The sequence below is a fragment of the Pecten maximus genome, chromosome 1, assembly GCF_902652985.1.
Source record: "Pecten maximus chromosome 1, xPecMax1.1, whole genome shotgun sequence".
In the NCBI taxonomy this organism is placed as follows: Eukaryota; Metazoa; Mollusca; class Bivalvia; order Pectinida; family Pectinidae; genus Pecten; species Pecten maximus.
The window spans coordinates 3230210-3253334 of record NC_047015.1 but is presented as its reverse complement, the minus strand read 5'-3'; the positions used below and the strand labels follow the sequence as shown (position 1 = coordinate 3253334).

Sequence of the window (23125 nt, the reverse complement as noted above, 5' to 3'; positions counted from 1 at the left end):
GGAGAAAGATGTAAAGATTACAACAGTCATCAGTGATAGTCTCTCCTGGCTGGAGAAAGATGTAAAGATTACAACAGTCATCAGGGATAATCTCTCCTGGCTGGAGAAAGATGTAAAGATTACAACAGTCATCAGGGATAATCTCTCCTGGCTGGAGAAAGATGTAAAGATTACAACAGTCATCAGGGATAATCTCTCCTGGCTGGAGAAAGATGGCAATGTCGTTGTTGATCGAGGGTTTAGGGATGATGTCCCAGATTTGGAGTCACGTGGCTTAACAACAAAGATGCCGTTTTATTATTAATATATTAAGGTATTGATAAACTAGCTCTACGGATCCTTCACTAGACAATGACAAACTGACCCTTCAGACCCTTCACAAGACAATGATATTTCTATTGTTTAATATATAAGCTTTTTAAGATTTAGGATTTACTCAATTTTGCCCATAGCATTATTGTATAACAAACGCCGTCACCGAAGATAGCTTATCAATTGGTAAGGTGTTGGTGAAATCAATAAACGTATGAACAAAATAAACGTAAGAAGACAACAAACCTATTGTTTAACATGTTTCAAACGGGAAGAACGAGAAAGTTACGGACGCCCAAACCGCTGTCGGTAACCTCCGCTAATGTCTACGTGATTTCGAGTTTCAAATAAACTAGGCAGCTCGTAATTTTAACATCCAATATGTATTCGAGTGTCCGAAAGGAGAATAGCGAGATTAGCAGATCAAAGACAACATATGGACGATAAGCCTCCATCCAGTCCTGTCGGAACGACATGTGAAATTAAAAGACACCTGTCAAGTTCTAAATTAAATCTTCATATCAAGATGGTCCTTTTATGAATTCATAAATTGACCGACATTTCTAACTTTGTTTATTTTGATGTCGGTCGGCTGTCAACGTAGAGTAAAATTTTGTATTATTTAATTAACAAGACAGAAAGTTGATTCCACAAGGAAACGAATACTATATTCTGACTGTTGATTGTGTGGGATGAATTCAACTTTGTTAATGATGACCCAATGTTAAAACATACACGCGAGTGTTGAGGACAATGGCTACTATTTCACGTACAGGACTTATACTTCTGTGTATCATCACGGTAAGTGTTACACTCAGCAATTCATACTGAAAAAAACATTGCTACGATAAGTTAATGAGGGGTTTTGGGGGTTTTTTTTCGTTTTTTTTTTTTTGTTTTTTTTTTTTTTTTTAGAACAATCCAATAGCACTTTGTTTTGTTTTGTTTTTTTGTTTTTGTTTTTGTTTTAAGGCTGTTTTATATATAAACAATTCTCCGCCACTCGTTATGCTTTGGAAATTCCATTAATGTCGACAAGTAAAGTTTCCTCTTTCGTCTGTCATCCAATACTAGTGATGAAGTATAAAGTACTGTATATTTTCCTTCGAGGTTGTCTCCACGGGAGGGACGGGCAGTTTAAGACTACTGACATACGACAACCCCACCCAGCAGCTTGCCACTGGACAATGCTGTGATCACTTTATCGCCTCTAACTGTCTCAGGAACCAGTGTGACCCTAAATTTACCGTCTGTCTGAACCAGCAGCCGGCGTCTAGGTAAGAACCATCAGCCGGCGTCTAGGTGAGAACCATCAGCCGGCGTCTAGGTAAGGGGTGTCACCTGACGTCTAGGTAAGGGGTGTCACCTGACATATACTTCCGACGAGATTTCAGTGCCAACAGTTCTACACTGATATGTCCGAGGTCACTGTTTAGGACTTCTTTTTATTCCTTGAAGTTATTTGATATTAATTGATATAAATGAATAATACTAATGCATTATATAATCATTATTGTTTATAACATCATTAATGTCATCATTATATAATAATCATTGTGTATAACACCATTAAAGTTATCATTATATCATACTCATTTATTATTATACCATAAGTGGTATTATTATATAGCAATTATTATGTATTAATCATTATATGTTATATCATTAATATCATAATTATATTATAATCATTATCTATTATATCACGAGTGTTATACTAATAGATCATACCTAGTATTCTTTTCATATTCATCCTTTATGTTTATGTTTCGTTACGGGACACCGAGTTACCACCGGTGTGTTACTACTTATTTCTCCTATTTATGATTCCTCTTTTCTTATGAGTTACCACCTACATATAAATGTATCTGATAATTTTCATGTTATTCCCGGAAACATTTAATTGTCAATTTATTGATATTAACAAATAGTGAAAGTAACTGTGATCTTATTGAGAAATCTAACAAGAGGTTTTTAGTAACAAGAGGTCTTTAGTAACACGAGATCTTTAGTAACAAGAGGTATGCAGTAAAATGTTTTAATTAGATGTGTTGGTTAATTTTAGCGTCATATTACATGACGTTGATCAAACTGACGTAACCATCACGTTATGTGATATCGACTTCATCTATACACTCATAGATGCAGTCCTGATTAACAATGACGCAATTGGAGATTGTGGTGCCTAATGTAAACACTACATTATCAAAGTTTGAATCAAACCGTTAGCATCAGAAAATTTGATTTCATTAATGTATATCTAAACTAGAGTGATCAGTATGACAACAGGAAACCTGATTCCGTACACGAGTGATATGATATTCCATCAATAGATTTCGTACATATGTTATATAATATTCCCTCAATAGATTTCGTACATATGTGATATGATGTTCTCTCAATAGATTTCGTACACGGGTAAAATAATATTCCCACAATAGATTTTGTACATATGTTATATAATATTCCCTCAATAGATTTCGTACACAGGTGGTATATTTCCTCACAAGGTTTCAAACACGGGTGATATAATATTCTCTCACTAGATTCGTTTTCGGGTTGTATAATAACCCCTCACCAGATATCGTTGACGGGTTGTATAATAACCCCTCACTATTTCGTTGACGGGTAGTATGATAACCCTTCACTATTTCTTTGACGGGTAGTATGATAATCCCTCACTAGATTTTCTATATGAGTGGTATATTTTTCCTCACCAGATTTCGTTGACGGGTAGTATGATATTCTTTCACTAGATTTCATTGATGGGTAGTATGGTTTCCCCTCACTAGATTTCATTGATGGGTAGTATAATATTCCCTAACTAGATTTTCTATACGGGAGGTATAATACCCCCTCACTAGATTTCGTTGACAGGTAGTATGGTTTTCCCTCACTAGATTAATGTTTTGTGTTTTGTCTTTTAAGTCGATGTTCGCTGTTAAGAGAGGAATCCTACGTTTTCAATGACACGACCTCCGTCACATTCACCGACCAGTTTGGACCATCCTCACCAAACCCCTTACACTTCAGCTTTACTTCCTGGAAGGTACCTGTAATCAGATCATGATAAGAAAAATTAAACTTATTTACAAATCACCATAGTTACGTTGGCCTTTTTTTCGCGTGGGATTGTTTTCATTGGAATGGAACGCATTAATTCGATATTGATGTGTCAAGTTTCAAACAATAATGTAACAGAAATCTGTTTTACCTCTTAAGCTTATTTGTCACATTGTAAAATTGAATGCCGATATTCCAACTTAGTTTGGTAAAGTATTCGTATAATTCTGTAAACTCCGTGTTAGATCGATATTTAATTGTATTACAGACTGGATTCATTATTTCCGTGACAGTTACGGACTTTGACAATGTTGGAACTTCAGACACCATGGATATAATGGTCCAATCGGAGAATGTCAACTTAGCTGGCGGGCCTGTAGACAATGGTCTAAGTCTCCGGGGATCAAAGGGAAGGTAGGTCCTGGCGGCAATCGTCTGGAAAAAATGTAAAGATTGTGATATTATCCGGAAATATGTAAATGTTCTACAGTATGTGGTAATAAAGGATGTCCGTTTTGATTTTTTACTCATCACGGCCTGAATACACATTACACTTGTAAACAACTCAATATATCTTTTAAACACTACACAATTCAAGGTAAACTAATATATTAAAATGCATTCAATACACTAATTCTGATAAGGATTTAATATTCTAATAATTAAAGTTATTGTTTGTCATCTTTCAAAACTTGCAAGATATTTTACGCTGTTCATCGATGCCAAGGTAAAGTAATTCATTATTAGTCACAATATTGAATACGATTCCAAAGTACATGTCCCTTTTTAGACAGTAACAAAGTGTTTGACACTGTGTGGCTCGCTGGATTATTGTTTAAAATATGAGAATTAGGACTAAGTGCGAAGACGTGGATTTGACTAAAATGTGTGAACACAAATGTTAAAAGTTGTTTTATTTAATGGATTACACTCCTCCATGCTGGAAATGGAACGTGGAATATTACAAGGAGTGGCGTTGTCTGCCAAGATGTATTTAGTATATATCAATAACTTATGAATTAATACATTCTGGCTTAGGTGTAGCAATAGCTTATTTCAATGGTAAATACAAGTCTTAAAAATCTTTAGAAAATGATGGCAGTATATGAGAGATTTTTTGTTTTGTTTTTTTTCATTCTCCGCTGAAAAAAAAGGCAAAATTATAATAATCAGAAATCTAAATAGTGGAATTTTTATTTTGTATAATGAGCTTCATCTCTATAGTTGTATAATGCCGCAGACTGACAGCATTAGACATGTTGGTATTGTATTAAACCTTCAACGGATCTCATTCGAGAGAACAGCATTAGCATGTAATAAGTTACAACGGGTACACTGCCCTTGTCCGTTCTGGTGGACATGTGTTTGTTCTAAATCTTTTAACAGCAGCGAAGCTTATTACAATTTAAGTTTATCCATCCACCTTTTACGGATGCGAGCTTTTAATGCTAGAAAGAGCACAACATTTTATTGTTAAATCCGTTCAAGGATTTGACAAAAGATCCAGTACAGATAGGTGTACATCTTTACTCGACTGGACTTGTGTTGAGGTACACAAAATGTATAGAGACATTAAGAAATTATTGTTCTTAGGTAGATAGTGCAGAACGAATCAAATGACTCTTGTTTGTAAAGTTTTTATTACAAGACTCCTTTTGTTTAGACTAGGTAGACCGTGCCAGAATGGATTAATCCCTAATACAATCAAAATATCAAAAAGAGTATTCACTTCATCAAAATCTAAAATTTTCTGAAACCGGAATCTTTCAAGAGAAACGTGACTGGAAAAATACAGTATATGAATTCTGTGATGAATTATGAAGAACGCAAACTAAATGAACGTATTCAAGTTGATAACGATTTTACAAGGTTTCAAGAACTACATGATAAACTCAAACCACGATTTGCTAAATATCGAGAATATGTACAATATATAATGAAAATAGTTGTTACCATTCGTAGCTTGACTACAATTTAGAGAATATGTACAATTTATAATGAAATAGTTGCTACCATTCGTAGCTTGACTACAATGGAATTAAGTCATAAATGTGACTTTTTATGAAGTCCCAATCACACGTCTAAAACTACAATAATTATACGTTGAGGTATGACCTACCAAGTATATTTTTGTTGGTGTGTTTGTAGAGAGGAAGACGATGTAGTGTGTATCTTCAGGTTTATTAAACGTGTATGTCCATCAAATACAGACCCAGGAATCCGATGAAATCAGTACGAAATACAGTCTTGTATTAATGAATGCATGACATATGGTGCAAAGCCGAAGTCTCTACGGTTGAACATTTGCTATGGAATGTAGAGTCACCGAGTTAGAAACCAGCCCCAAATACATCGTACACGAGGAGGTTCTCTAAACAAAGAACAAAGCAGGAAACAACTACAACAATGTATAGATAAAATGTGTGATTGGGTCGACCGCTGGATTATGGAATGGGATATTGGAAAAAGGAACAAGTCATAAAACATTAGAATACATGCATTATTAGCTCAAATATCATCGATAACCACAACAAGGAAAGACAAAGACTTTGAGTTTACATCGATGACGGTCTAAATTTCCAATACATGCTCAGGAAGCAGCAAATAAGGCCGATCAGATCACTGGCATTTTATTCCGTACCTTCATCTACATTAGCTTATCAAACTTCACCACTCTCCATAAGACTCAATTACGACCACACCTTGAATATGCATCTATCATATGGTCTACATTATATGTCGAGGACGAAAATACTATTGAAAGGGTACAACGAAGAGCTACAAAGCGTGTTCCTACATTATTGGACAAGATATATTTGGAAAGTGTAAAACTCCTTGACCTGCCAACCTTGCAATACTGTAAAGAAAAAGGCAGATATGCTGCAAGTATTCAAAACAAACTATCAATTGATTGGATAACCTGGACACAAATAAATTGTGAATATAGATCAACCAGAGGACATTCTCAAAACTTGTGCAAAAATTCCAACGATCATTTCTTAAGCTTTGTCTATTAGCTTAGAAAGTGTTATAAGGAACACTTCCCTTTCAATCCAAATTCTATCTACTGTTCTCGATGAAATGTACGTCATACTAGAAAGAACAATTTGTGTGTATAATCTACATTTACATATCCACAACCATGGATGGATATATCACCATTTCTCCTTAAAGAAATAACAAATAAGTGTCATAAATAAGCTAAACTAAGGTTTCAACGACACAAGGAATGTGCCTCTGTGATTCTGTGAATAATGATATGATAACGTTTTATCGGGAATCACGTGGCACTATTTAAGCCAATCAGAGCGTGTGAAAAATATGATTTTATAATAATATACAATTATATTTCGTCCTCGGTTAATATTTTGTCCGTGTTGATAAAATCAGGACTCGACCTTATCAAAAGGCTATTATTGTATACTAGAATACGACAATGATCTACAATATGGTACAATAAACCATAATTCCAACATAGATTCAATACAACGATGACAAAATGACCAAAATATATCCAGGTAAACCAGGTATTCTGCAGTAATTTTACAGCTATGCTTGCCGATATCGTAGTCTAGATCATTCAACTATTGGTATACCACATGACCATATCTGTATTATTCCCCAGGTTACGACTGGAGTATAAACTGGAGTGTGATCCTGGGTTCTACGGTGATTGTTCACTAAGCTGTACAGTGAAAAACAACTCCTACTGTAGTCCGTCTGGGACTCTCGTTTGTGTTCCGGGTAAATCAACATATCGATACGCTATATATAATATAATTCCAATTAAGATAATAGGAAGCTTGTACTGCATATGACAAGTATTTTTATTGGCTAAATGAAATATGTTATCATTCTACGATATAAACACGACGTAGCGGTATGTAACATCATTCCTGATTGGTTGTCAGTTATTAAAACCATAAAATCTCATTTTTATACCTATACTCATATAAAACGAACAATTACAGAACCTATATAAGTTAACGCAGGAATGACATGTAAATGTAAACATTAGTCACCAGTGGTACGTTTTGTTAATTTTAATAACTTTACATTTGGATACAGGTTTTACCGGCAGATATTGTGACACGGACATAGACGACTGTCAGAGTAATCCGTGTATTAATGGGGGTACATGTCGAGATGGAAACAACAGCTTTACCTGTATGTGTCCTCAAGGCCGAGCAGGTGAGTGTCGGGAGAGAAACAACAGATTTACCTGTCTGTGTCCTCACGGCCGAGCAGGTGAGTGTCGGGATAGAAACAACAGCTTTACCTGTCTGTGTCCTCAAGGCCGAGCAGGTGAGTGTCGGGACGGAAACAACAGCTTTACCTGTCTGTGTCCTCACGGCCGAGCAGGTGAGTGTCGGGATAGAAACAACAGCTTTACCTGTCTGTGTCCTCACGGCCGAGCAGGTGAGTGTCGGGATAGAAACAACATCTTTACCTGTCTGTGTCCTCACGGCCGAGCAGGTGAGTGTTGGGACGGAAACAACAGCTTTACCTGTCTGTGTCCTCACGGCCGAGCAGGTGAGTGTCGGGATAGAAACAACAGCTTTACCTGTCTGTGTCCTCACGGCCGAGCAGGTGAGTGTCGGGACGGAAACAACAGCTTTACCTGTCTGTGTCCTCATGGCCGAGCAGGTGAGTGTCGGGATAGAAACAACAGCTTTACCTGTCTGTGTCCTCACGGCCGAGCAGGTGAGTGTCGGGATAGAAACAACAGCTTTACCTGTCTGTGTCCTCATGGCCGAGCAGGTGAGTGTCGGGACAGAAACAACAGCTTTACCTGTCTGTGTCCTCATGGCCGAGCAGGTGAGTGTCGGGATAGAAACAACAGATTTACCTGTCTGTGTCCTCAAGGCCGAGCAGGTGAGTGTCGGGACAGAAACAACAGCTTTACCTGTCTGTGTCCTCATGGCCGAGCAGGTGAGTGTCGGGACAGAAACAACAGCTTTACCTGTCTGTGTCCTCATGGCCGAGCAGGTGAGTGTCGGGACAGAAACAACAGTTTTACCTGTCTGTGTCCTCACGGCCGAGCAGGTGAGTGTCGGGACGGAAACAACAGCTTTACCTGTCTGTGTCCTCATGGCCGAGCAGGTGAGTGCCGGGACAGAAACAACATCTTTACCTGTCTGTGTCCTCACGGCCGAGCAGGTGAGTGTCGGGACGGAAACAACAGCTTTACCTGTCTGTGTCCTCATGGCCGAGCAGGTGAGTGTTGGGACGGAAACAACAGCTTTACCTGTCTGTGTCAATGTTACCTCCCTTTTATCAATGCCGTCACTGCTATAAAGGTTTTAATAAAAAAAAAAGTCTCGATTTCCTTCAATAGTTTCTCGGGATCGTCAACAATATCATCGTCATCTAGCTTGATACTTTTTGTTGTCTGTTTTGCTTGTCTCTGCCTTTCAATTCCCAACAAATATTTCGTATTCCTTCTCCTTTTCAAATTCATGCTACCCTTGTACCGGAGCTCCTCTGGCTTTATCGTCATAAAACTTGCTATCAATCTAATTCAGATATTATTACTTTTAAAATTTCCTGATCAACTAATTTCACCAATTGCGAATTATTTCTACTTCTGTTTCTGCAGTAGTCTATAGTTCTATTATTAATCCCAAAATCGAGACTTACCGAATCCCAGAGCAGCCTGCTCTTCTTTCAATTCCCGTATCACATTTCTTAACATGGATTTATATTTACATTCAATTTCTTCCAGTAAGCTGTTAATTCTGTTCTATATTCCTTGGCGTGTGGTCTATAATGTATTTTAATAGAGATCGCTAAATGATCAGTCAGTATACATTATTTACGCCGGCCAATATCAAAAGAGATGATGTTACCCAGATTTTCTGAAATCAAGAACGTAACTATTCGACTAGCCTCACCTGTCCCCTTCAGCCTCCATGTGAATTGTCTTATTTATTTTTTCCCTCCATGCATCAATAAGTATCATCAATAAACGTCCATCTTCGTCTATCTTATTAAGCAATGCTTGTGTGCCAGACATAATATTACAGGACGTCCTTTCTCTGTGTCAGACGTTATATTACCGGACGTCCTTTCTCTGTGTCAGACGTTATATTACCGGACGTCCTTTCACTGTGTCAGACGTTATATTACAGGATATTCTTTCACTGTGTCAGACGTTATATTACAGGACGTCCTTTCACTGTGTCAGACGTTATATTACAGGACGTCCTTTCTCTGTGTCAGACGTTATATTACAGGACGTTGTTTCTCTGTGTCAGACGTTATATTACCGGACGTCCTTTCACTGTGTCAGACGTTATATTTCAGGACGTCCTTTCACTGTGTCAGACGTTATATTACCGGACGTCCTTTCACTGTGTCAGACGTTATATTTCAGGACGTCCTTTCACTGTGTCAGACGTTATATTACAGGACGTCCTTTCTCTGTGTCAGACGTTATATTACAGGACGTCCTTTCTCTGTGTCAGACGTTATATTACAGGACGTCCTTTCTCTGTGTCAGACGTTATATTACAGGACGTCCTTTCACTGTGTCAGACGTTATATTACCGGACGTCCTTTCACTGTGTCAGACGTTATATTACAGGACGTCCCTTCACTGTGTCAGACTTTATATTACAGGACGTCCCTTCACTGTGTCAGACTTTATATTACTGTGTGTACTTTCACTGTGTCAGACGTTATATTACAGGACGTCCTTTCACTGTGTCAGACGTTATATTACAGGACGTCCTTTCTCTGTGTCAGACGTTATATTACAGGTCGTCCTTTCACTGTGTCAGACGTTATAATACAGGACGTCCTTTCACTGTGTCAGACGTTATATTACAGAGCATCCTTTCACTGTGTCAGACGTTATATTACAGGACGTCGTTTCACTGTGTCAGACCTTATAATACAGGACGTCCTTTCTCTGTGTCAGACGTTATATTACAGGACGTCCTTTCACTGTGTCAGACGTTATATTACAGGACGTCCTTTCTCTGTGTCAGACGTTATATTACAGGACGTCCTTTCACTGTGTCAGACATTATATTACAGGACGTCCTTTCACTGTGTCAGACTTTATATTACAGAATGTACTTTCACTGTGTCAGACGTTATATTACAGGACGTCGTTTCACTGTGTCAGACGTTATATTACAGGACGTCCTTTCTCTGTGTCAGATGTTATATTACAGGACGTCCTTTCTCTGTGTCAGACGTTATATTACAGGATGTCCTTTCACTGTGTCAGACTTTATATTACAGGACGTCCTTTCACTGTGTCAGACGTTATATTACAGGACGTCCTTTCACTGTGTCAGACGTTATATTACAGGACGTCCTTTCTCTGTGTCAGACGTTATATTACAGGACGTCCTTTCACTGTGTCAGACATTATATTACAGGACGTCCTTTCACTGTGTCAGACTTTATATTACAGAATGTACTTTCACTGTGTCAGACGTTATATTACAGGACGTCGTTTCACTGTGTCAGACGTTATATTACAGGACGTCCTTTCTCTGTGTCAGATGTTATATTACAGGACGTCCTTTCTCTGTGTCAGACGTTATATTACAGGACGTCCTTTCACTGTGTCAGACTTTATATTACAGGACGTCCTTTCTCTGTGTCAGACGTTATATTACAGGATGTCCTTTCACTGTGTCAGACGTTATATTACAGGACGTCCTTTCACTGTGTCAGACGTTATATTTCAGGACGTCCTTTCCCTGTGTCAGACGTTATATTACAGGATGTCCTTTCTCTGTGTCAGACGTTATATTACAGGACGTCCTTTCACTGTGTCAGACGTTATATTACAGGACGTCCTTTCACTGTGTCAGACGTTATATTACAGGACGTCCTTTCCCTGTGTCAGACGTTATATTACAGGATGTCCTTTCTCTGTGTCAGACGTTATATTACAGGACGTCCTTTCACTGTGTCAGACGTTATATTACAGGACATCCTTTCTCTGTGTCAGACGTCATATTACCGGATGTCCTTTCTCTGTGTCAGACGTTATATTACAGGACGTCCTTTCATTGTGTCAGACGGTATATTACCGGACGTCCTTTCACTGTGTCAGACGTTATATTACAGGACGTCCTTTCTCTGTGTCAGACGTTATATTACAGGACGTCCTTTCTCTGTGTCCGACGTTATATTACAGGACGTCCTTTCACTGTGTCAGACATTATATTACAGGACGTCCTTTCACTGTGTCAGACGTTATATTACAGGACGTCCTTTCACTGTGTCAGACATTATATTACAGGACGTCCTTTCACTGTGTCAGACGTTATATTACAGGACGTCCTTTCACTGTGTCAGACCTTATATTACAGGACGTCCTTTCTCTGTGTCAGACATTATATTACAGGACGTCCTTTCTCTGTGTCAGACGTTATATTACAGGACGTCCTTTCTCTGTGTCAGACGTTGTATTACAGGACGTCCTTTCACTGTGTCAGATGTTATATTACTGTTTGTCCTTGCAGGGCCTCTCTGTAACGTCGCTGTATCTACAACCCAAGTAACAACAACACCTACTACTCACGTGATGATCACCAGTTCCACGGCCTCAACTACATCAACAACGGTCAGCAACCACAGCGACGTCACGTCAACACCTTCAGTAACCACTTTACAGTCAACATCGGTGATAACGTCTGATTCACCTTCTGTTTCGTCTCCACTGACGTCATCTGTACCGACCTCGGCATACCAGACTAACTCAACTGCTATGACATCGATTTCCACTAAACCGACCAATGGATCCTCAAGTCAATACATGCATGCTGACCCAGCGGTATTTAGTTACAACTATTTGACCAATGGTCCCTCTAGTCACTACATACATGCTCACACGGCGGTATTTAGTTACAACTATTTTAAGTTTGTCGTAACTCTGCGTGTCATACCAAGTCTGTCACTGGTTTATAACGTCCATATTGACTTGATTATTTTAGATTCTAACAATGAACACTTTTATTATTGATGAGGCTGTTGTTCCTTCGCTTTCTTTTGAGTCGGTTTTAATTGTCATTTATTTTTGGAAATCTGTTCGCACATTTCATTATTGAAATGAATCTCAAAAAAGATATTTACACTAGTTGCAATTCATTCTACTTCTTTGCAACTAAACTATTATTAATATCCCGTGATGACCATGAATATCTTACATCTCACATAGAGTATAATTATGTTGTTTCTGCAATTAAGGTGACAGGGAATGATGACAATACCGGAGCCGTAGTAGGCGGGGTAGTTGGCGGACTGATGGTCCTGTTAATGGTGTTGCTGACCGCAGGGTACTTCATCAGGTAACTATTTATTGTATACCTTACACGTACTGGGTACTTCATCAGGTAACTATATATTGTATACCTTACACGTACTGGGCACTTCATCAGGTAACTATTTATTGTATACCTTACACGTACTGGGTACTTCATCACGTAACTATTTATTGTATACATTACACGTGCTGGGTACTTCATCACGTAACTATTTATTGTATACCTTACACGTACTGGGTACTTCATCAGGTAACTATTTATTGTATAACTTACACGTACTGGGTATTTCATCAGGTAACTATTTATTGTATACCTTACACGTACTGGGTACTTCATCAGGTAACTATTTATTGTATACCTAACACGTACTGGGTATTTCATCAGGTAACTATTTATTGTATACCTTACACGTACTGGGTATTTCATCAGGTAACTATTTATTGTATACTTTACACGTCTGGGTACTTCATCAGGTAACTATTTATCGTATACCTTACACGTATTGGGTACTTCATCAGGTAACTATTTATTGTATACCTTACACGTACTGGGTACTTCATCAGGTAACTATTTATTGTATACCTTACACGTACTGGGTACTTCACATCAGGTAACTATTTATTGTATACCTTACACGTACTGGGTAATTCATCAGGTAACTATTTATTGTATACCTTACACGTACTGGGTACTTCATCACGTAACTATTTATTGTATACCTTACACGTACTGGGTACTTCATCAGGTAACTATTTATTGTATACCTTACACGTACTGGGTACTTCACATCAGGTAACTATTTATTGTATACCTTACACGTACTGGGTACTTCATCAGGTAACTATTTATTGTATACCTTACACGTACTGAGTACTTCATCAGGTAACTATTTATTGTATACCTTACATGTACTGGGTACTTCACATCAGGTAACTATGTATTGTATACCTTACATGAACTGGGTACTTCACATCAGGTAACTATTTATTGTATACCTTACACGTACTGGGTACTTCACATCAGGTAACTATGTATTGTATACCTTACATGAACTGGGTACTTCATCAGGTAACTATTTATTGTATACCTTACACGTACTGGGTACTTCACATCAAGTAACTATTTATTGTATACCTTACACGTACTGGGTACTTCACATCAGGTAACTATGTATTGTATACCTTACATGAACTGGGTACTTCACATCAGGTAACTATTTATTGTATACCTTACACGTACTGGGTACTTCATCAGGTAACTATTTATTGTATACCTTACACGTACTGGGTACTTCACATCAGGTAACTATGTATTGTATACCTTACATGAACTGGGTACTTCACATCAGGTAACTATTTATTGTATACCTTACACGTACTGGGTACTTCACATCAGGTAACTATTTATTGTATACCTTACACGTACTGGGTACTTCATCAGCTATGTACGATTAATCAAGACGTACCTTGTTTAGAATTTCAGTGTTGATGAATGTTATTTTTTCTGTAATATCATTTTGATGTTGCCATAACCTACATTGAATAGACCCTAAGATCTCCTTTCACTAGACAAGACATAAGTGTGCTCAACATTTTTAAATCTCGATAAGTGGTCTTCTGGAAATTCTGTTGTTATTTTGTAACATTAAGAACTTTTTTATTTAGGAAATATGTCATCAAAAAGAAAACGACCATCGGTACCGATCGGACATCATCTACTGATCAACTGACAAGGGAAAGTTTGGCAGTAGCAGCTTCACCTCCAATCGGCACTGCTCTGAGTGGTCAACAACAGGCGTGATTACAACAGCAAGATGGAAATCTTAGTTATGTCATATAGATGCTTTGCTGTTGGAATGCTTTTTAACTGTGACAAGTACTGTATACATCAGACGAATTCAATAACACTATGGACAGTGCTTTTTGAAGGAGATTGGGTGGTTTTTTTTGTTGTTTTTTTTAAACATTTAACCAAATTTTTGTATATTTTAGTAAACGTTTTACTAATATAACATTTCTTGTTTTCAAAGTAAAAGGAAAGCTGATTCACCATTAAACAATATGTGATTGTTCAACGGGTTAGAGTTTTCACATCAATACTCTAAAAACACAATGAAGTGGTACAAACATATGTACTGGGTAAATCAACGACTATATACTGGGCAAATCAACGACTATATACTGGGCAAATCAACGACTATATACTGGGCAAATCCACAACTATATACTGGGCAAATCAACGACTATATACTGGGCAAATCCACAACTATATACTGGGCAAATCAACGACTATATACTGGGCAAATTCACAAATATATACTGGGCAAATCCACAACTATATACTGGGCAAATCAACGACTATATACTGGGCAAATCAACGACTATATACTGGGCAAATCCACAACTATATACTGGGCAAATCAACGACTATATACTGGGCAAATTCACAAATATATACTGGGCAAATCCACAACTATATACTGGGCAAATTCACTAATATATACTGGGCAAATCTACAAATATTTACTGGGCAAATCAACGACTATATACTGGGCAAATCCATAAATATATACTTGGCAAATCCACAAATATATACTGGGCAAATCCACAACTATATACTCGGCAAATCCACAAATATATACTTGGCAAATCCACAACTATATACTGGGCAAATCCACAAATATATACTTGGCAAATCCACAACTATATACTGGGCAAATCCACTACTATATACTGGGCAAATCCACTACTATATACTGGGAAAAACTGTATGCTGGACAAAACAACAATTATGTACTATATCAAAAACATCCATTGGTAAATTATCTGTTAACAACTTATGAGAACCTACTTATCACATCTCATGAGAATATACTGGTCACATCTCATGAGAATATACTGGTCACATCTCATGATAGTATACTGGTCACATCTCATGATAGTATACTGGTCACATCTCATGATAGTATACTGGTCACATCTCATGATAGTATACTGGTCACATCTCATGAGAATATACTGGTCACATCTCATGAGAATATGCTGGTCACATCTCATGATAGTATACTGGTCACATCTCATGATAGTATACTGGTCACATCTCATGAGAATATACTGGTCACATCTCATGATAGTATACTGGTCACATCTCATGAGAATATACTGGTCACATCTCGTGATAGTATACTGGTCACATCTCATGAGAATATACTGGTCACATCTCATGATAGTATACTGGTCACATATCATGATAGTATACTGGTCACATCTCATGATAGTATACTGGTCACATCTCATGATAGTATACTGGTCACATCTCATGAGAATCTACTGGTAACATCTCATGATAGTATACTGGTCACATATCATGATAGTATACTGGTCACATCTCATGAGAATATACTGGACATGTCTCATGAGAATATACTGGTCACATCTCATGATAGTATACTGGTCACATCTCGTGATAGTATACTGGTCACATCTCATGATAGTATACTGGTCACATCTCATGATAGTATGCTGGTCACATCTCGTGATAGTATACTGGTCACATCTCATGATAGTATACTGGTCACATCTCATGATAGTATACTGGTCACATCTCATGAGAATATACTGGTCACATCTCATGATAGTATACTGGTCACATCTCGTGATAGTATACTGGTCACATCTCATGATAGTATACTGGTCACATCTCATGAGAATATACTGGACATGTCTCAAGTTTAGTTTTAATATTATTTAGTACACGTTCGGGTCTAAATTCGGTAACTACTTCAGGCTAAATCTCACAAAGTCATACCTTTCAATTCTTCGTAACTTTTCAGTGTCTGTACCAGTATGTTAGAGTCATTTATTTAGATTCACAGTATGTTCCATATGTTCGGACTGATGCTATGCTCAAACTGTACTTCTTTAAGTTGGACTTTCTGTACACCTGTTAAAACTCACATTTCTGTTCATTTGAAAATGTTAAAACTGAAATATTCGACCCCCACAATTTTACAAATCTATTTATTCCATATGCATCAGCGTATATGATTATAATATACATACATATTTCATTTTACACGATTGCGGAGAACATAGCTAGCTTAATTCCAAATATAAATGAAATACAGCTCAATGCATCATATGACGCCATTGTGGAAAAAAAACAAAACAAAGGCAATGAGTGACGTGCAAAAACATCGTTTTGGAAAGTAGGGGGAAATGTTCTCTTGATTTTTAAGATAAAGATATCAAAGAAACTGTTCGTATTGTATCTTGAGTTACTTGAGCTTTTCACAATCATCCAACACTTGTAAACAAGTAGACAAATAATACACAACCTTATAAAGAGGACATATATATCTAGACTTTTATGTTTCTATGTTACATATCCATTGTATTCATCAGTGAACAGTTCCAGACTGTTATGATTTTTACTGTAATGACAACTATTAAATGATCACATCTGTGCTTCATTAAGGTAATTAACGACATGTGTAAAATATTTTAACTTGAATGGTTCCCTCACCGCATAAACTACCTGTACCTCGGTGTGACGGCGATATTAGATATTGTTTCACGTGAGACAGGCTGCGTTTTGTGAGGTTAGTACCAGCTCTAAGGACAAAGGTCATCCCCGAACTGACCGGTCCTAGGGAGGTGACGTTTGATAACAGTGGTAGGTAAAATGTGGCATTTATTGTAATTGATTTTTGTCTATTAACAAACCCTTCAATAATCAGTACCCTAACACGTTCCGGTGATAACGAGAGAAACGACATACTCCGAATGTTTCCACTCATCCTCATATCCACATACCAAATTATCAACGTAAAGCGCCTGGTGTATTTTGTGAACATCACATTTCTATATAAGAAAAGGTAGGCTTCAGGTAAGATTAAGATAACAAAGAGATCGGATAGACAACATCTGGAGATAGGCCGCCATTCGATTCTCCTCGTGTCCTATCGTAACGGATAAACGGACAGCGGTCAGAATCTATATTAATAAACTGACTTACCTATTCAGTTCATCTTTTGTACCTACCCGACTGACAATTTATTATCTCTGTTATTTAATAAACTCACTAAGACGGATTTGCTCAGTTTGTTTCATTATCGGACCATTCTCTCACCTGTTTTGAACCTGAGAACAATCCTGTTGTGTTGTATTAACACGGGCAGATGAAGTGGACAATGACTACTATTTCATTTACTGGATTTCTACTCCTGTGCAACATCGCGGTGAGTGATTCCCAGCAACAAATTGATTTGTAAACCTTTTTTTACTATATTTGAAGATTTAACTTTATAAGAAATGTTTGTAGAGCACGCCATTTACACTATACTTTAATAAAACATCAATTTTGTTTGTAATTAAAGTGATCACGTCCTTCTGTTGACGAGTTTATATCATACACTTTATCATTGACTGGACGAGTATAGCTTTCTATTTCAATAATTTGATTGGAAAATCATTAATTATAAGTGTTATCCCCAGGGTGTCTGCGCAGGAGGGACGGGAATAATGAGGTTACTTTCCTATGAAAACCCCACCCAGAAGCTCGCCAGCGGACAGTGCTGTGATCAAACTCGTACAACAAACTGTTCCAGGAACCAGTGTGACCCCAAATTCATCGTCTGTCTGTACCAGCAGCTGGATTCCAAGTAAGGTGTATAAACAAAGTATGGATTATCAGGTTTGACCAGAAGTCAGATCGAATTCAATACAAAATGAATTCCAACTGTATATCTCAGAATGTCGCATTTTATTTAATTTGTTTTCTTCATTTATACGTTATCAGCTTAACTTGAGTTTTTGATATTAATACGACGTTTTGCGAAGCTACATTTTGTGACATCGTAATATTGACGTCATGAGTCGGATATGAGAGTTAGCAATGTATACGTTTTTGCGTTGCTAAGGAAGTTCTCTTCAGTATAATTCTAGAATTGTTCAGATGTTTCAAAAAAAATGTTTGTGAGAATAACCCCGAAAAAACATACATTTGAAACACTTCATCTTGACAGAGATGATCACTTAACTTGTTTGACATACCCGCGGCAGTGAATATTTAAGTTTGTGTTTTCGTCTTTAAAATGGTTATCGTTGATCTATTCAATTCATCACTGTATGAAATATTTGTAGCAAAACTGACTCATGTATGGCCATTCAACTTAACTACTGAAGAAAAAAATAAAATGGATATTCCTATTTTGGTGGTTAAGCAAGATATGGAAACTTTGTTATAAAGATCGTGACCTGGGTCAAGGGATTGGCAATACACTCTCGTTATTATTACGTTATACAAAACGGCAAAAAATCTTCTTTTTTTAAAACCCTTAATCTTTAATTTTTTGAAATGGAAAAAGTAATTAAAAAATCATGACACTCAATGGGGAACATTCATTGTCAAATTGAATAACAAAAAACCTAATTGTAAAAGTAATTGGGTTTATCATATTAAAATGAGCTTTGTAGTGTGGGTTTTGGTTATATTTGGAACAGCCAATACGTTTTAAATGAAAATTATTTTATGCAAGTATTTGTCCAGCGTGTTCATGATGTATTTATTCAAGAATTACGCAGTGCGTTTGATATATCTTATATATATATTATTTATATAAACATATTGTGTTGGCTCCTGTTTGAAGATCCATTCATCTTTTTGTATTTTATTTTACTGTTAAACCTCATCGGGTTTTACTGATAAACCATATTTGATTTTTTACTAATATGTTTTGTATAAATTGCTTACAATGATCTTATCAACACATATTTATATTGTTTTGAAATTTGAATTTTTAGAATACAAACCTGTGCCTGTTTTGTAGGCAATGTTCCTTGGGAAGAGAAGAGTCCTACGTTTTCAATGATACCTCCATCGTCACCTTCAATGACACGTTTGGGGAATCATCAAACCCGTTACACTTCAACTTTTCATCTTGGAAGGTGATCCTATTACTACACCTCTAGATAGCCAGACAAAGATGTGGCTTTTTAGATTATGGCTCGGTTGATTCCAACTAGGGAAAACTGAAGTTTTATTTGTTAGAAGTGTTTTTGATCTAAATGGTCAACTCGATATCATGTTTTGGAGTGATTTTTTAGATTTAAATAGTAAACACTGGACATCATGTTTGTGGGTGAAACTTTTTAATTTAATTAGTCCATTCCATATCTTGTTTGGAGGTAAACTTGTAATTTCACTGAAAACCATCAACATGTAGGCGTTGTTTTCGTATTATGCGGGGAATGTTCTTCCAATATGGGATGAGTGTATACTCCAAGAATCTGATTCTAAAAAAACATAAAGCCAAGCACAATTTCGTCTTCCCATCGACATGAAATAGGTTAGACTGTAGTACAATAACGTCCTACTTACCATCGACATGAAATAGGTTAGACTGTGATACAATAACGTCCTACGTCACATCGACATGAAATAGGTTAGACTGTGATATAATAACGTCCTACGTCACATCGACATGAAATAGGTTAGACTATGTTACAATAACGTCCTACGTCACATAGACATGAAATAGGTTAGACTGTGATACAATAACGTCCTACGTCACATCGACATGAAATAGGTTAGACTGTGGTACAATAACGTCCTACGTCACATCGACATGAAATAGGTTAGACTGTGATACAATAACGTCCTACGTCACATCGACATGAAATAGGTTAGACTGTGATACAATAACGTCCTACGTCACATAGACATGAAATAGGTTAGACTGTGATACAATAACGTCCTACGTCACATAGACATGAAATAGGTTAGACTGTGATACAATAACGTCCTACGTCACATCGACATGAAATAGGTTTTTCGCAAATGGCAAATCTTTGTAGAAAGAAATCCCAACATGTTACATACCAAGCTAAGATATAATTGTACAGTTTAAGTAATATTTTCACCATAGCATCACACAATCTCTACACCTGATTAGATTTAAGTGAGTACTGACCAATACTACAGTCAAATGTCACAGTTGGTTACTTATAGGATGGGACAGGGGTACATTTATGTAAGCCTCTGATTAAAATGCTTTTTAGGGTAACATTTGAGAGAATACGTACTCCTTCGCATCAGACATGAATTTAGTTGCATTTTGTAGGTAACGGAATTTAGCCAGAGCATTACAAAAGTAATGTTGTAAAGTGTGAGAGCCATGTCACTCCATTTTGTGTATGTAAGTAGTGTTGTAACGATTCTACTTTAGATGGGTTTCGTTATAACCGTGGCGGTGGTAGACTTTGATGCCGATGGAACCTCTGACACCATGGACATAATGATTCAGTCCGAGGACGTGGATTTGGCGGCTGGAGCTGTCCACGACGGTCTGAGCCTCAAAGGGACAAGGGGCATGTAAGTATCTTCCACATCCATCTGAAGCTCAATGGGGCTTACGACAAATAAGTTCCGTTCACAACTGACTAAGCCCCATTGGGACTGGGTGTTAGGGGCAGGTAAGTTCAGTTAACGACCGTCTGAGGCTCGATGGGGCTAGGTCGCTGTAAGCTCCGTTCACATCGGTCTGAGCATCAAGGGAGCAAGGGGAAGGTAATTTCCATCTACCATAGTATAAGCCACTGTGGGGGGGGCTCTAGATGGAGAAAAATCATGTTAACAACGATCCTCCCGGATTCTGGGAAGATCCCTACTAAATAAATAAAAGCTGAAATAGTTTTGTCTGTATCTGAATATATAGTCAAACGTCGGAGATAAGTTGAGAATGGAAAGGTTTGGAAATAACAGAATGCTAAGCGAAATAAAAACAGCTGTACGGAATATCCGTTGTTTTATCCTATCCTTTGTGGTTTCACACACGAAATTTTAATAAATAGATGAGTTTCGATAAATGACAGATGACAGACCGCCAATGTATTCCCCGGTTTAACAGGTACAATAACCATGCCTACACATATTGCTGAGAACCTCGTTTGTGTGTCTGTATAGGTTACATTTGGAGTTCAGTATAGAGTGTGATCCTGGGTACTACGGTGATTGCTCTAGTCCACCACCACCTCAAGACGAGGATAATACCGCGGTCGTGGTCGGGGCAGCAGTTGGAGGAGGCACTGTTCTGTTACTGGTGTTAGTGTCGGCTTGGTACTTCCTCAGGTAATTATGTTTAACGAGAGTCTATTAGTGGAATTCGTCTACTGATCCCTGTCTACATTCAAATCACCATCCTTATATACATTAATTAGTGACACCAATCACCATCCTTATATACATTCATTAGTGACACCAATCACCATCCTTATATACATTAATTAGTGACTACAATCACCATCCTTATATACATTAATTAGTGACACCAATCACCATCCATTTATAACCATTAAACTTACTTATTTTGAAAATTGTTTTTCTACAATTCTCACAAGATCGGAGACTGATTTACACGTGATTATATCAGTAAAGGTCTATAAACCATTTATCACACACCAATAAATCAAACAATTCTTTCTTACATTTAGCCATTATTTAATTGTTAAGGCATACATACAATGTAATCTGTTCAGGCCGATGCGTTGTGTATATCCTATGATGCATATTGTTGTCTGTGGGTCATTGCAGAACAATTATTCATTCTTACATTCGGCAATTATTTAATTGTTTAGGAAATACATAATCAAGAGGAAAACGAACATTGGTACCGAGAAGATCCAATCTACAGACAAAATGACAGGGGACGCAACTTCTTCACCTCGAGATGGCACTACTGTTATGGAAGTGGTGAACGGCAGACCAGACTAGACGAATGATCACCAGAACTACGGACAGTGAATTTCTTAATAGACTCTGATAATAAAACCATATGACAATTTTCTAATTTTGATACAAAGTAAGGATTTCTAAGCGGACGGAATGTTGATTGGCTAAGCCATGTATACACGTCTGCGGACGGAGTGTTGATTGCCTAAGCCATGTATACACGTCTGCGGACGGAGTGTTGATTGGCTAAGCCATGTATACATGTCTGAACCGACTAAACAAATGACTTATAGGCATTTTTTCTTGTAGAATTTGAATGAGAACGTTTCTTATTAGCAGACCATTTAATTTAACTTTGTGCGAAACAGACATTTGATTTAAGTTTGAAAATAAAGGTTGATCAAAATGATGATTTCGATTTTTTAAGTTCAAACTAAATTGAACGACAAGTCTATCAAAAAATCTTAACTCATTACATTATGTAAATTATGTAACATCTTAATGATACCTAACAAACCATATCAAAATTACACATCCCGACTTAGTCATCTAAAGAAATCCTTATAAAATACAGTTTATTGCTAGCTCGGCTAATTACCCAGTGAAACATGTTATGACCATTCTCAGCATAGCTCACTATCTATAATACACGTGCTGACTATAAACACGTATCTATAACGACCAGGAGTTGTACACGTGCTGACTATAAACACGTATCTATAACGACCAGG

General features: G+C 37.3%; 2 protein-coding genes across 2 annotated transcripts; both read left to right on the top strand.

The window, feature by feature from the left end:
• The first annotated feature begins 945 nt into the window (after positions 1 to 945).
• LOC117322532 (delta-like protein 4) lies at positions 946 to 14736 on the top strand. The gene is made up of 9 exons (XM_033877504.1): positions 946 to 1113; positions 1423 to 1589; positions 3241 to 3361; positions 3644 to 3789; positions 7001 to 7119; positions 7444 to 7566; positions 11865 to 12175; positions 12589 to 12689; positions 14330 to 14736. Exons 1-9 carry the CDS (start codon positions 1066 to 1068, stop codon positions 14463 to 14465), a joined length of 1272 nt encoding a protein of 423 aa, XP_033733395.1. The 5' UTR covers positions 946 to 1065; the 3' UTR covers positions 14466 to 14736.
• A 1714-nt stretch (positions 14737 to 16450) lies between these two features.
• On the top strand, positions 16451 to 22804 carry LOC117322524. The gene is made up of 6 exons (XM_033877492.1): positions 16451 to 17904; positions 18161 to 18327; positions 19495 to 19612; positions 20893 to 21038; positions 21630 to 21794; positions 22301 to 22804. The coding sequence occupies exons 1-6, from the start codon at positions 17845 to 17847 to the stop codon at positions 22434 to 22436; spliced, it is 792 nt and encodes a 263-aa protein (XP_033733383.1). The 5' UTR covers positions 16451 to 17844; the 3' UTR covers positions 22437 to 22804.
• Positions 22805 to 23125: the final 321 nt, after the last annotated feature.